This window comes from Ruditapes philippinarum, unplaced genomic scaffold (assembly GCF_026571515.1).
Source record: "Ruditapes philippinarum isolate M1 unplaced genomic scaffold, ASM2657151v2 ctg2313_1_1_1_1, whole genome shotgun sequence".
Taxonomy (NCBI): domain Eukaryota; kingdom Metazoa; phylum Mollusca; class Bivalvia; order Venerida; family Veneridae; genus Ruditapes; species Ruditapes philippinarum.
Genome location: NW_026863924.1, coordinates 89,630 through 102,080, shown reverse-complemented (window position 1 = coordinate 102,080; position 12,451 = coordinate 89,630). Strand labels below are relative to the sequence as shown.

At 33.3% G+C, this 12,451-nt stretch overlaps 1 protein-coding gene across 1 annotated transcript; it reads right to left on the bottom strand.

The window, feature by feature from the left end:
- Positions 1–1,212: 1,212 nt before the first annotated feature.
- LOC132723852 (protein lifeguard 2-like) lies at positions 1,213–11,017 on the bottom strand (the record flags this gene model as incomplete). Its single annotated transcript, XM_060708654.1, is given in 6 exon segments — positions 1,213–1,263; positions 1,865–1,927; positions 3,706–3,770; positions 5,811–6,004; positions 6,896–7,004; positions 10,921–11,017. Coding segments are annotated over 5 exon segments (461 nt in total), but the record flags the coding sequence as incomplete, so codon positions are not given.
- Between the last annotated feature and the right edge of the window lie 1,434 nt (positions 11,018–12,451).

Genomic DNA, 12,451 nt, shown 5'->3' with positions numbered 1-12,451 from the left:
ACCGATTTGTTTGTTATGATACAATTGTTTATTTGCAGTCTTTAGTAACAATGAAATGCCCAAAGTAAATAAATAAGTAAATGACATTTACCCGAGCGGCTTTAATTACAACCGTGGTTCATGTAACGTGGATTGTAACAGTGTAATCTATTTATAGAATGATACTTGTACTCGAACTACCGATCGCTCGAACAAATTTGCACAGGCCCTCCGAGTTCGAGCGAACGAAGTTCGACTGTAGTAATATCTGGACATGCCAATGAGATGTAAATTGCCTTTGTGTATCCATGGTTGCCATAAAGTTTTGTTGAAATTAATACAGCAGTTGCAAAGAAATAGCAATATTGCTCTATATGCATAGTACATAACTAATCAAGGGCCATAACTCTGTAATGAAGGGTCTGGTCTGAACAACTTCAACAAGGCAACAATATGCGCATCTCCTCTTGGTATTGAATGTTCCTATAAAGTTTCATTAAATTCAAGCCAGTAGTTGCAGAGAAGTAGCGCGGAAACGAATATTATTCTATATGCACACTGCACAACTAATCAAGGGCCAAAACTCTGAGTTAAAGTGTCTGACCGGAACAAGGCCAATATATGCACATCTCCTCTTGGTATTGAAGGTTCCCATAAAGTTTCGTTGAATTCCAGCCAGTAGTTACAGAGAAGTAGCATGGAAAAGATTATTGCTCTGGTTGCATACTGCATAACTAATCAAGGGCCATAACTCCGAGTTAAAGTGTCTGACCGGAACAAGGCGACGATATGCGCATCTCCTCTTGGTATTGAAGGTTCCCATAAAGTTTCGTGTAGTCGCAGAGAAGTAGCGCGGAAACGATTTTACTCTATATGCATACTGCATAACTAACAAATCAAGGGCCATAACTCTGAGTTAAAGGATCTGACCGGAACAAGCTGACGATATGCCCATCTCCTCTTGATATTGATGATTCCCATAAAGTTTCGTTGAATTCCAGCCAGTAGTTGCAGAGAACTAGTTCGGAAACAAAATTCGGACAGACGGATGGACGGAAGGATAATAAAAAAAATCACCTCATATGTATGATTCTATATATCTATACCTATTTTTTTTTTATTCTTTTTTTTTTCTTATTAGTTTTACTTTTGTATACTATCACCCCAACATACCGAACCCCGGTTGAAGGTTGAATTGATTCCTTTCTTTAGATAAGATTTATACAAACTTACCTGACAGATGGAATACAAATCAGGACAAAGTAGGTCACAAAAAATGTCCCACTGAAATATATGTATAAAGAAAACAATTATTTTTCTGTGAAGAAAGACTCTATATTTAAAAGAACAAGATAAAGTTAAAACAGGTTGAAAGTGTTATACTGTACACTAAGTAAGATACAGTAAGGATAAATGAAAACATTTCAATTAGTATAGCTAGATACATGTACACATAGTAATTAATCATAGATATCTGAAAAAAAGTGTGAATAATAATTTTTAAACATGCTCAATTTTCAAAATAAAAAAAAAGAATTTGCCAACTAATTGAATACTAGTTTTTACCTTATTCAGGAAAAGAATATTTTTTATCAATATTTTAGCTTATCATATAATGATGAAGTATGACTACTTAAAACAAATACAAGGTATACTTCTCAAATATATATGGAAAAAAACACTTGCTTTATCTTCAAGCACGAGATAAAGACCAGTTTTAGGAAAATTAAAAAGTATTTTTGTTAAAAAGTGTGTTTTTTTTTAAATAGTACCACTTTGATCAAATGAGAAAATAAAGAGTTGGCCTATATAACAATTGTTCCATAATTATGTGGTCTGTATATAGAGGAGGTTGTAGCAGAGGTTATACTTAGTAAGTACATACTAGGAAACATAGTAAAATGTTGTTCCACCTGGGTGTGACTGACAAAACTCCTTGATTGGTTTCCTGAAATAAAGCATATTCAATCATTACATTTACATATGATCGAAAAGAAGAACAAGAACTGTCGGAGGACAGTAACGCTCGACTATTCGAAAATTTGTCACAAGGGTGTTTCATTGAGTATAATAATGCTTACCTATATGAATACATAAAATTGTCCGAAAAGGTACAAACCCTTCAAGTTTCAATACATTCCCTTCAGTAGTTATGGAGATACAAGCTTACACACAAAAACTTAACCAAGAATTTATGAATCGAAAAAGGGGCATAATTATGCGAAAAAGTAAATCCGAGTTATGGGACTTGTGTCAATCATCTTAGATAATCACAGAGAACAAAAGTGTGAAGTTTCAATCCATTCCCTTCAGTAGTTATGGAGATACCAGCTTACACGCAAAAAATTTAACCAAGAATTTCTAAGTCGAAAAAGGGGCATTATTATGTAAAAAAACAAAGCAGAGTTATGGGACTTGTGCCAATCATCTAAGATAGTCACAGAGAACAAGTGTGTGAAGTTTCAATCCATTCCCTTCAGTAGTTATGGAGATACCAGCTTACACGCAAAAACTTAACCAAGAATTTCTAAGTCGAAAAAGGGGCATAATAATGTAAAAAAGCAAAGCAGAGTTATGGGACTTGTGCCAATCATCTTAGATAATCACAGACAACAAGTGTGTGAAGTTTCAATCCATTCCCTTCAGTAGTTATGGAGATACAAGCTTACACGCAAAAACTTAACCAAGAATTTCTAAGTCGAAAAAGGGGCATTATTATGTAAAAAAGCAATCAGAGTTATGGGACTTGTGCCAATCATCTTAGATAATCACAGACAACAAGTGTGTGAAGTTTCAATCCATTCCCTTCAGTAGTTATGGAGATACCAGCTTACATACAAAAACTTAACCAAGAATTTCTCAGTCAAAAAAGGGGCATAATTATGTAAAAAAAGCAAATCAGAGTTATGGGACTTGTGCCAATCATCTTAGATAATCACAGAGAACAAGTGTGTGAAGTTTCAATCCATTCCCTTCAGTAGTTATGGAGATACCAGCTTACATACAAAAACTTAACCACAGGGACGCCGACGCCGCCGCTGACAAATGGCTGACTGCATTAGCTCGAATATTCTGCGAATAGTTGAGCTAAAAAATGAACCATAACAAATTGATATAAAATGTAATTTACTTTATTCAATGTGAAATATCTGACACAACACCAGAAAAATATTACTGCGACTTCTGAGCTAAATTAAGCGAAGGATTACAAAAAAAGAAAAAGTCCCTTAATTATTCCAGCATTGCCTAGCATATTGGTAGGCAAATCAATTTACAAGAAGCGATTCAACAAATTCATTTCTTTTTTCTTGACATGAAAAACTTTGATATGCATGATCATATATAAGAATCCTGAGCATTTCAGGACAAGTGATTAAAAGTCAACAGATCTTCCATGACGTATGCAATGTGGACCTGATAACTTTTGTAAATAACAGTGGCATTAATGTTAATATTATTGCAAAATGTGAAATTCACAAAAGTGACTATTTAAAATAGAATATAAATGGTAAAAATTGCTCTATATTCATTTATATTGGTACATATCATGTAATAAATTCAAATGTAAGCATCCCACTGTTAATGCCTGTTCAAATTTTGGATTCATGTCACCTGCTATGAAATAAAATACACATATATCTGTTTATCAAAAGGCATGTATGCAATAATCTTAAACACACAGTTCATGATATAGTTCATATAAAAATTGAAATAGAAATTTCTTACACAAGGGAGAAAAGCATAGTGCATCCAAATGTCACTAATAGCTGAGTGAACAATATCAGGTACACCTGAAAAACAACAAACATGTATGGTATTTAAATAAATACCGCATAATAAATACCCTTAATTTATGGGGATTCTTTTTTACTATATGTATAAATATGTTTTTAAAGACTCATTGGAATGGTATCGTAACTCTAAAACTGATTAGTGTTTGAAATTATTTTTTGTCCAATGAGATGGCAGTATTTTTCAAATTTTGAAAGAATTTATTTTAGTAAATGAGACCTATCTAATTTTGTCACTAACCCATACTAAAACATGGTACAATTCTGCCAGCGAGTAATTCTAAAATAAACTGACACATTTTTTGTAAAGTATTTGCCTAATCATGTACATGCATAAGAAGAACTGGAAAGAGAGCTATGCCAGCAATAATTATTATGCAGATCAGAATTTCTAGATAATGCAGTTCATATCAGAAAACATCAGAAAATGGTTATTGTGCAACAATATTGTTAAATCAAACTGGAAATGTGTCCATAGGACACGGGTGCCCCCACCACGCCACTGTTCTGTCAATCTTATGACTCTAGGTCAAATATTTTTTTGAAAACTAAAAATCTTTTACTAAGTAAAGGGCAAGAAGTTTACAAATACTGAATAAATCCACAAGCAAACCCCAAGGTGCATAAGTACACATGCTGACCAACATTCTTGTAAACTTTCAAACTTACAAGTGAAATACTTTTTGAGCTATGCATGAAAATTGAAAATTTATACTACTGTAAGTCAAGGGCAATTACTCTAACAAAACTGACAAAAATCCACATGCAAAGTCCCAGGTGCATAGCTTCAGAGTGATGTGAATCATTATCCCTGTAATTTAGTGATGTTGATCATTATTCTGTAAACTTGGTTGATTCTAACTTAAGCACTCAAGGAACAAATAACAACATTATGAAAAGGTTTTTACTAAGTCAAGGGAAATAAGTCTACAAATACTGGATAAATCCACATAAAACCCCAAATGCACAACTACATATGCTGAGCAACCTTCCCGTAAGGTTTAATGACTCTATGTCAAATCCTTTTTGAGTTACATGCGACACAAGTTGAAAATTGCAAAAATTTTCTAAGTCAAGGGCAATAACTCTAAAAAATACTAAATAAATCCACACGAAAATACCCAGGTGCACAACTACACATGCTGATCAACATTCCTAAGTTTCATGGCTCTATGTCAAATACTTTTTGAGTTACATGCGACACAAGTTAAAAATTGCAAAATTTTACTAAGTCAAGGGCAATAACTCTATAAATACTAAATAAATCCACACGAAAATACCCAGGTGCACAACTACACATGCTGATCAACATTCCTGTAAAGTTTCATGACTCTAGGTCAAATACTTTTTGAGTTACATGCGACATAAGTTGAAAATTGCAAATTTTTACTAATTCAAGGGCAATAACTCTTAAAATACTGGATAAATTCACACGAAAATACCCAGGTGCACAACTGCACATGCTGATCAACATTCCTGTTAAGTTTCATGACTCTAGGTCAAATACTTTTTGAGTTACGTGCGACACAAAAGAGAACGGACGGACAGACAAGGGTAAATCTAAATGCCCGCCACTAAAGTGGGGGCACAAAAATGAATATATTGACCTTGGGTCACCTGGGGACAACTTCTTTGAAATAATTTGAAAACAGGCACAACAGACTATTGGTCGTTTGAAACAAGCATTGTTTACCAACAGCTATTAAAAAGTATTTAAGATGTGCACTTTTAGTTCCTGTAGCTACCAGATTTCAGCATAGAATGCATTTTTAAACTATTTTAATGATAACCAAAAGAACAGTCTTATGAAGTTTCAATGATATCCACCAGGTTGTTTTGAAACTACTATGACTTACTACATAGCTCAATAAGCACATATATCTCTCTTGTAATGTTTGACTCTATAACAAACAGATTACCAAGTGCAATTCATAAATGTTATAGAACATATCTAATAACATTTCTAAACTAACCTGTTGTCATAGAAATTTGGCACTCAAACTACAAGCTAAAAACAGATACATATATAAACAAGCATACTTTTTTGATAAATCCTCTCCTTACAACTTTATTAGAGAATGACTGGTCATCAAACATATCTGATGGTGATGGGGTAACTCTGTTATCACTAGGCCCAGTGTCTGGGTTACCATAGCTATAGCCAACTGTTGGCTGTCCACTGAAGCCCCCATATGTTGTTTGACTTTGGGCAGGAGGAGGTGGGGGTGCATACCCTGGAATGCAATAATAATAATAATGTTTCTATGTATATAGCACTTCAAATATGTCAGACAATGCAAATGAAGCTCTGATTAAAAACATGAGTACATCAATCTAAGCATCTGCTTAAATTGTCAATTTTTTTTATACTTACCATGCAGGTATCGGGTGTCAGTGGCTAAATGGTTCAGGGTGTTGACTTCAAACCACTCACCCCTCACCTCTGTGGGTTCAAATCCAGCTCAAGTCATTGGATTCTTTCATATAAGTAAGCTATATATAGCCAAAGTTTACAAGTTACAGTACATCAGTGGTTCTGCTCAAGACCTGACTAAAGGTCCCCTCTACCAGTAGATGCCATATGATCTCTACTGTGTTGTTGTGACATAAAAAACCAGCCATGCAGCTATTAAGTGCTTCATGTTTTTCCCTGACAGAATCTCCATGTTGTTACCTTAATTGATTGTTTTGGAGATTTAAGAAGAAGTAAAATAACTAAATATCTTTGTGCTTTCTTAAAAATTTACAATTAATATTACTATATTTGAATATTATAGGATCAATCAATAGACCACTTACACTGAGAAAAACTAATCACATTAATATAATTTATAAATGTTCAATAAGAAGGCAGGGAGTTAGCACTTATTCTTTTTGGTTTCTAGTCATGTTCATGCTTATCAAATATTTTTAAAAAATCATCGCAAATGTACGAGTTTCTAAGTGACTGATTGAACTGCTTTAAACAGAGAACAAATTTTGAGCAGTTCATTAATAACGTTACTTAACTACTTGTCAATCTAAGAATAATAAGTAGCGCTGAATTTAATTAATAAAAGAATTTTTGCAAGTCTTAGACTGGTGAAGGATAAACTAATTTTTTTCAATATTAAAGCTAAAAATACCTTGCCCCTGTGGATACTGCTCATAGCCACTATATGCTGGAGGTGGGGGCATCTTGCCATCATTTGGTGGTGGGTATTGTGTAGACATTGTCGCCTTCACTTCTTCTCTCTAAATTAAAGAAAAAAAATTAAATTAGAAACCAGTTGTAAAAATAATTTATTTCAAAAATGCTGTACGGCTAGCCTCAACAGTGTGTATAGGCTACTCATACATGAGTCATGTACGGGTTGAACTTTTGGCTAGCAATACAGGTCCGAACAGCTAGCCACTGGTAGCCAGCCACAAGAAAACAGGTGTCAATTGTACACAAACGTGACTGCTTAGTAGGCAGCTGCTTGTCTCATTATATTATGTTCAAGGCTGTATAATGTAGTATGTCCGTCCTGTCCTAAAATATGGTCCACTCCGTCCAAACTAGTCCAACTAATTAGACTTGTCAAAGAGACACCGAGATAATTTTGGACGGGCGCCGTCTTTTTCCAAGTCCAACCACGAACTGCATTTTTATGCACGGACGCTTCCAATTAGAAGTTGTTGGGAGCGAAAACTAGAAAAGTTTTCAAAGAAACGGTCTACATTACCTGAAAGAGAATCGTTTTTTATGCAAGGTTCCAAATTATCATACTTCATAGTCGAACAGAAAGACTAAATATTCCACTTTAATTTTTTTAATCGTTGAAAATTATTGAAAGCGGCCATATTGGAAAACGGTGTCATGGTAAAATTGTAAAACACTGGTAAAATCCATGGTGTAACACAGGTATCGGCGGCAATCGATTGTATTTGCCAAGCTTTATTATACAATTTGTTTCTGTTATTTATAATGAATTATTGCAGGAATAACTCTTTTATTCACACACAAATATTTCAGCATTAAAAAGAGAATGTGTAAAGGAAATTATGATAACGTTACTTAGAAATTAAATAGTTTATGATGTCCGATGTCAGATCATACTGCATTTAAGTCCGTTTAAATTGTCAAAATTAGATATTATTAAGTTTGGATTTTATAACATCTGTGATCATAAGGTGAAATTTCTGAACTACCTTTTTATTTTATAACCCTGCCATGATTTCCCACATACGAAAATACAATGTAATTGTAGGTACATCTTAATGAATTATAATTATACTATACATGATGAAGCAAAGAAGAATTTCAATTTATATTACACTCCATATCAATTTCTAGTTTATTATCTTTAAAAGAAATTGAGGACGGTTGTGTATGGGAAGAAGTTCAAAACAACCAAAAATAACTTTAAAACTCTGAAAAAAAAATCTTTAAATTTCAAACTATAAAATGGAATTTCAGATAGTCCTCAGTAAAATATAATTGTCGCACAGATTTGACAGGGTTTATGATAAAAACACCAGCAAGCGGAAATTTAGTGACCGTTATTTAGATGTTGAATAGCATAACAATGTAAGACAGATGGGAGAAATGTTGGAACGACTGTTGCAAAAGGCACCAACACATCTGATACCCATTAAAAAATTCCATGGTATCTAGTTCCCGTTGAACGGCACCTCGAATGTGTCACATTGAAAGTTCCATGATTACCGCCGTATTATGTACACATCTGTGGATGTTGATTAAAAATTTCAACATTATTATGTTTAAGTGATCAATTCTGTTTAAACCGGCGAAAGGGAGCACTTGAACCTACCAGAGCCGTCTTTGGCACTCCTGTGTATTTATGTTTCGATTTTGCAGTTTCAGGCGTTTTTGGTGGATTTTTTTGGAGGGTGGATACATGAATGTGGATAAGTTTTTTCTGTTTCTTTACATTTCTTTGCTTGTTTGCCGAACCTTGTATTGATAATCATTATCTGTTTGTTCGGTATACATGTATACAATATGATCAACAAGATGAACAAGGAAAGGCGGCGTTCAATGAACGCAAACCCCACACGACCCAGGAACATGAACCATTGGCAAGGAGCCCAGGAGGATCCTAAATAAAAACAGGAAAGGGCGCAAGGGAGAGCACGGTCAGGCTTATCACTAAAATGTAACTGAGAAGGAAATCAAAGAAAATAAATAATGAATGATTAATAGGACCACAAAGTTAATTAACGAGCACAGGGGAAGGGGATAGGAAATTCGGGGAGGGGGCGAAATAAAGAAATAAAACTAGGGGCAAAGGGAAGATACTTACCAAAGACGAAAAACAACAAGGGACACAAACAAAAGTGTCACCAAAACAGTATGAAACAGGACCACTAAGTTAACGGGCACAGGAGAAGGGGATAGGAAATTCGGGGGAGGGGGCGAAATAAAGAAATAAAACTAGGGGCAAAGGGAAAAAACTTACCATAGACGAGAAAACAACAAGGGACACAAACAAAAGGGTCACCAAAACAGTATGAAACAACAAGACATACACCTTATACATTTATAAGTCTCTTAATCTGTTCATTTTTGAAAATTCTGATCTTCTCAATGACTTTTTTTTTAATATCCTCTACTTAAAATTTATTTCAATTAAAATATGTGACCCTTCCTTTATAGTTACACAGCATATGGCTGGATCACAATAAAGTTCCTTTTAGTAAATTAAAAAGTATGTCAAGAAGACATTTAACTTTATCAATAGGTTTAATATGGTATTATATATCGGCAATCGGTGAAAAAGAGCTCTTGAAATATTATTTGTACAAATACTGAATAATTTGAAGTGTATTTCAAATAGTTCCCTTTAATATTTCTTTTACGTTCTTAATTGTCATATAAAATATGCATGTATAAATGAAGTCAGTATTTTATCCGAGAGTGACATTTGGCAGTCATTAGCAGTAAACAAAGGAAGGCAAACCACCAATTGATAAATGTTGAGTATATGTATTAAAATATTTAAAAAATATTAAACAACAGTACTTGTACAGAGCCTATTTGCGACCATGTGCATTTTAAGTTAAATACAATGATACTTTTCAATAGTATTTAATAATGCACACATTTATTAAAAAATAATGAATAGATTTATTTCCCCCAATATTTCGTTTAAGTTAATCTTCATGAGTAACCCACAACTTACCTGCTAGACACACTGTAGCTACTACCAGCTTTCACGGAATTGATTTTTTACGATGACGTCATAACATGTCCGCCGAAGATAGAGTAGACAGTACAAATTTGAAATAAATCGCATGTATGCGTTAAGACAGGTACAATCTAATATTTTTTTCTAGGAGAAGTTAGTACTAAAATTTATATTTCTATTGATCTTTAGAGGTAATTGAAGTTACTTTCAGGTTTAAGCAGTAAAAATCAGTCCAAACTATCGATAGTGTTACCGGTAGATTTTCCATGCGTAAAAATGACAGTTAAAATTAGGCGTAACGGTTTTTGACAGTAAGAAAAAAAAGTCTGTAAAATGGGTCAAACCGTTCACGCCAAATTAATTAGGCTACGTCCAAACATACAGTCTGCCCTGTCAGTAAAATTTTTTTATTTTTTTAAAAAAGCTGTACAGCTACCTCAAAAGTGTGTATAGGGTAGTCCCTCCCTGAAATCATGTAGGGGAGAAAATTTTTGGGTAACAATTTCAGGTCCCAAAAAAGCTAGCCACTGGGCCCTTTATTTGTAAAATTTAAAACTGTTTAAAAGCAAAACAAAAAAAGAAAAATAAAAAAACTTAAAAAAAGCCTTTTAAATTTAGTGAATAAAAACAAATAATCTTTTTGCCTTTTATGAAAAAAAAACATGTCATTTAAACTTTAAAGTTCTGTGATGAATATTGAAAAAAATTATCATCTGATTATAAAGGGACAATCCCAAAGTTTAAATTGCGAAAAAAAACATTGATCAAATTTGAAAAAAAAAGTCCAAACTTTTGGGCCCCGACTGAAAATATTCAAAAATTAAAAATTTTTAAAAAAAGCTGGTCACTTGTTTAAACGTTTTGTATTTTTTTAGACAATGTTATTCTGGAAAATGTTAATAATGAATTTGGCGATGATAAGAGGTAAAAAATTTTAAATGATCAGCGATCGTAAAAAGAATAGAAATTAAATTCACCAGGAAGTATTGATCAATAATGAGGTCAAGATTCAAAGCTGACGACTGATGTCAACTATATCGTTGTCGTCCCCGGTATGACTAAATATTAGAAAATGCCTCTTTCCACGGAAAGGACTTGGCATGACAGGAAGGCCGATTATAATTATGCTTATTAATGGCATTTTTCAAAAAAGATTTCACTAAATATAATTATAATTATATTTTCTCATTGACCGGACAATCGCAATGTAACATTAAAGTTAACACAGGCCACAGCTTTCGCAGAAGCGGTATTTTTCGGCGTTAATGTACATATGAAGGGAAGTAACCGCTTCGAGGAGGTTGGACTACTTTCGGCATTTGCAAAGGTCTGAAATTTTGCAACCATTATTTGTTTAGTCTGACGACCCAAACAAATAAAAATGACTGTTTGCTGTTGTTGGTAAGTTTATGACTGAATTTTACTTTATGTTTTAACATTTTACGGGAAACACATGGTGGCCTGGAATCCACATATATATACTCTTCTCACTTATTATACGCTTACCATGAAAATTTAAATTTTTCATTTTTTGAAAACCCATTTTAAAACAAAAATTTTTAAACGAGGGACCCCCATTTTGTCAAAATTTTGGTTTAAAAACACTTTAAAAAAAATTGGTCCCAAAAACCCCCCCCCCTTAAAATACAGACCCCAATGGGTTTAAATATTTAATAAAATTTAAACTTAAAAACCCAACCAAAATATTTTTTAATTTTTTTGAAATTTTTTAAATTTACATGTTTACTAAAATAAAGGGTTGAAAAAGGGTTAAAAACGACATTTGGTTTTCGTTTGAACGAGGGGCGGTGGCCCGATTTTTTTAAAATTTTAAATTTGGGTTTAACTTGACTTTATAACGCATTTTTTAATCAAATACAATTTTTTTTTTTTTACTTTAACCCCCAAAAAAAACCCGGTTTTTTTTGCCCCCAAAAAACCCAATAAAATTCCCTATCCCCAAAATAGAGGGTTCTGATTTCCGCTTCCATTCTCCTTCAATTAAAAACTCATTAGACACATACAATGTATTATCCTATAATAGTCCACGTTCAACAAACTACATGTATTTTGTTTTATTACTGAAGTATTTTTTATATGTGAACAAATATCGATTTTGAGTTGTTTCTTGTGAAACCTTTATGCACAACTGAAAGGAATTTACCAATGCGCCTGGAATTGCATAAACCAATTTATATATAGTGCTTTATTGATAAGCTGCATTTGCTTGTGGTCTGCAGTTATTGTTGTTATGAATACTAAACGTGGAAATCTACTTTTTAAAATATATTTTGTTATAGCAGGGACTTGAATGGGTTATGCTCTGGAAGGGGTTAGTATCAATAAGTTAGAAAAAGAAATGGTATGATTAATCCTGTTATCATGTGTATACCTTTAAAAGTTTCTAAAACCTCTTTATACGACCAATAGAGTTAAAATATTTGTAATCTAGCTAAGGGACAATATTCAACGTTATTCAAACCATTAGTTTGAACATACACATGTAGT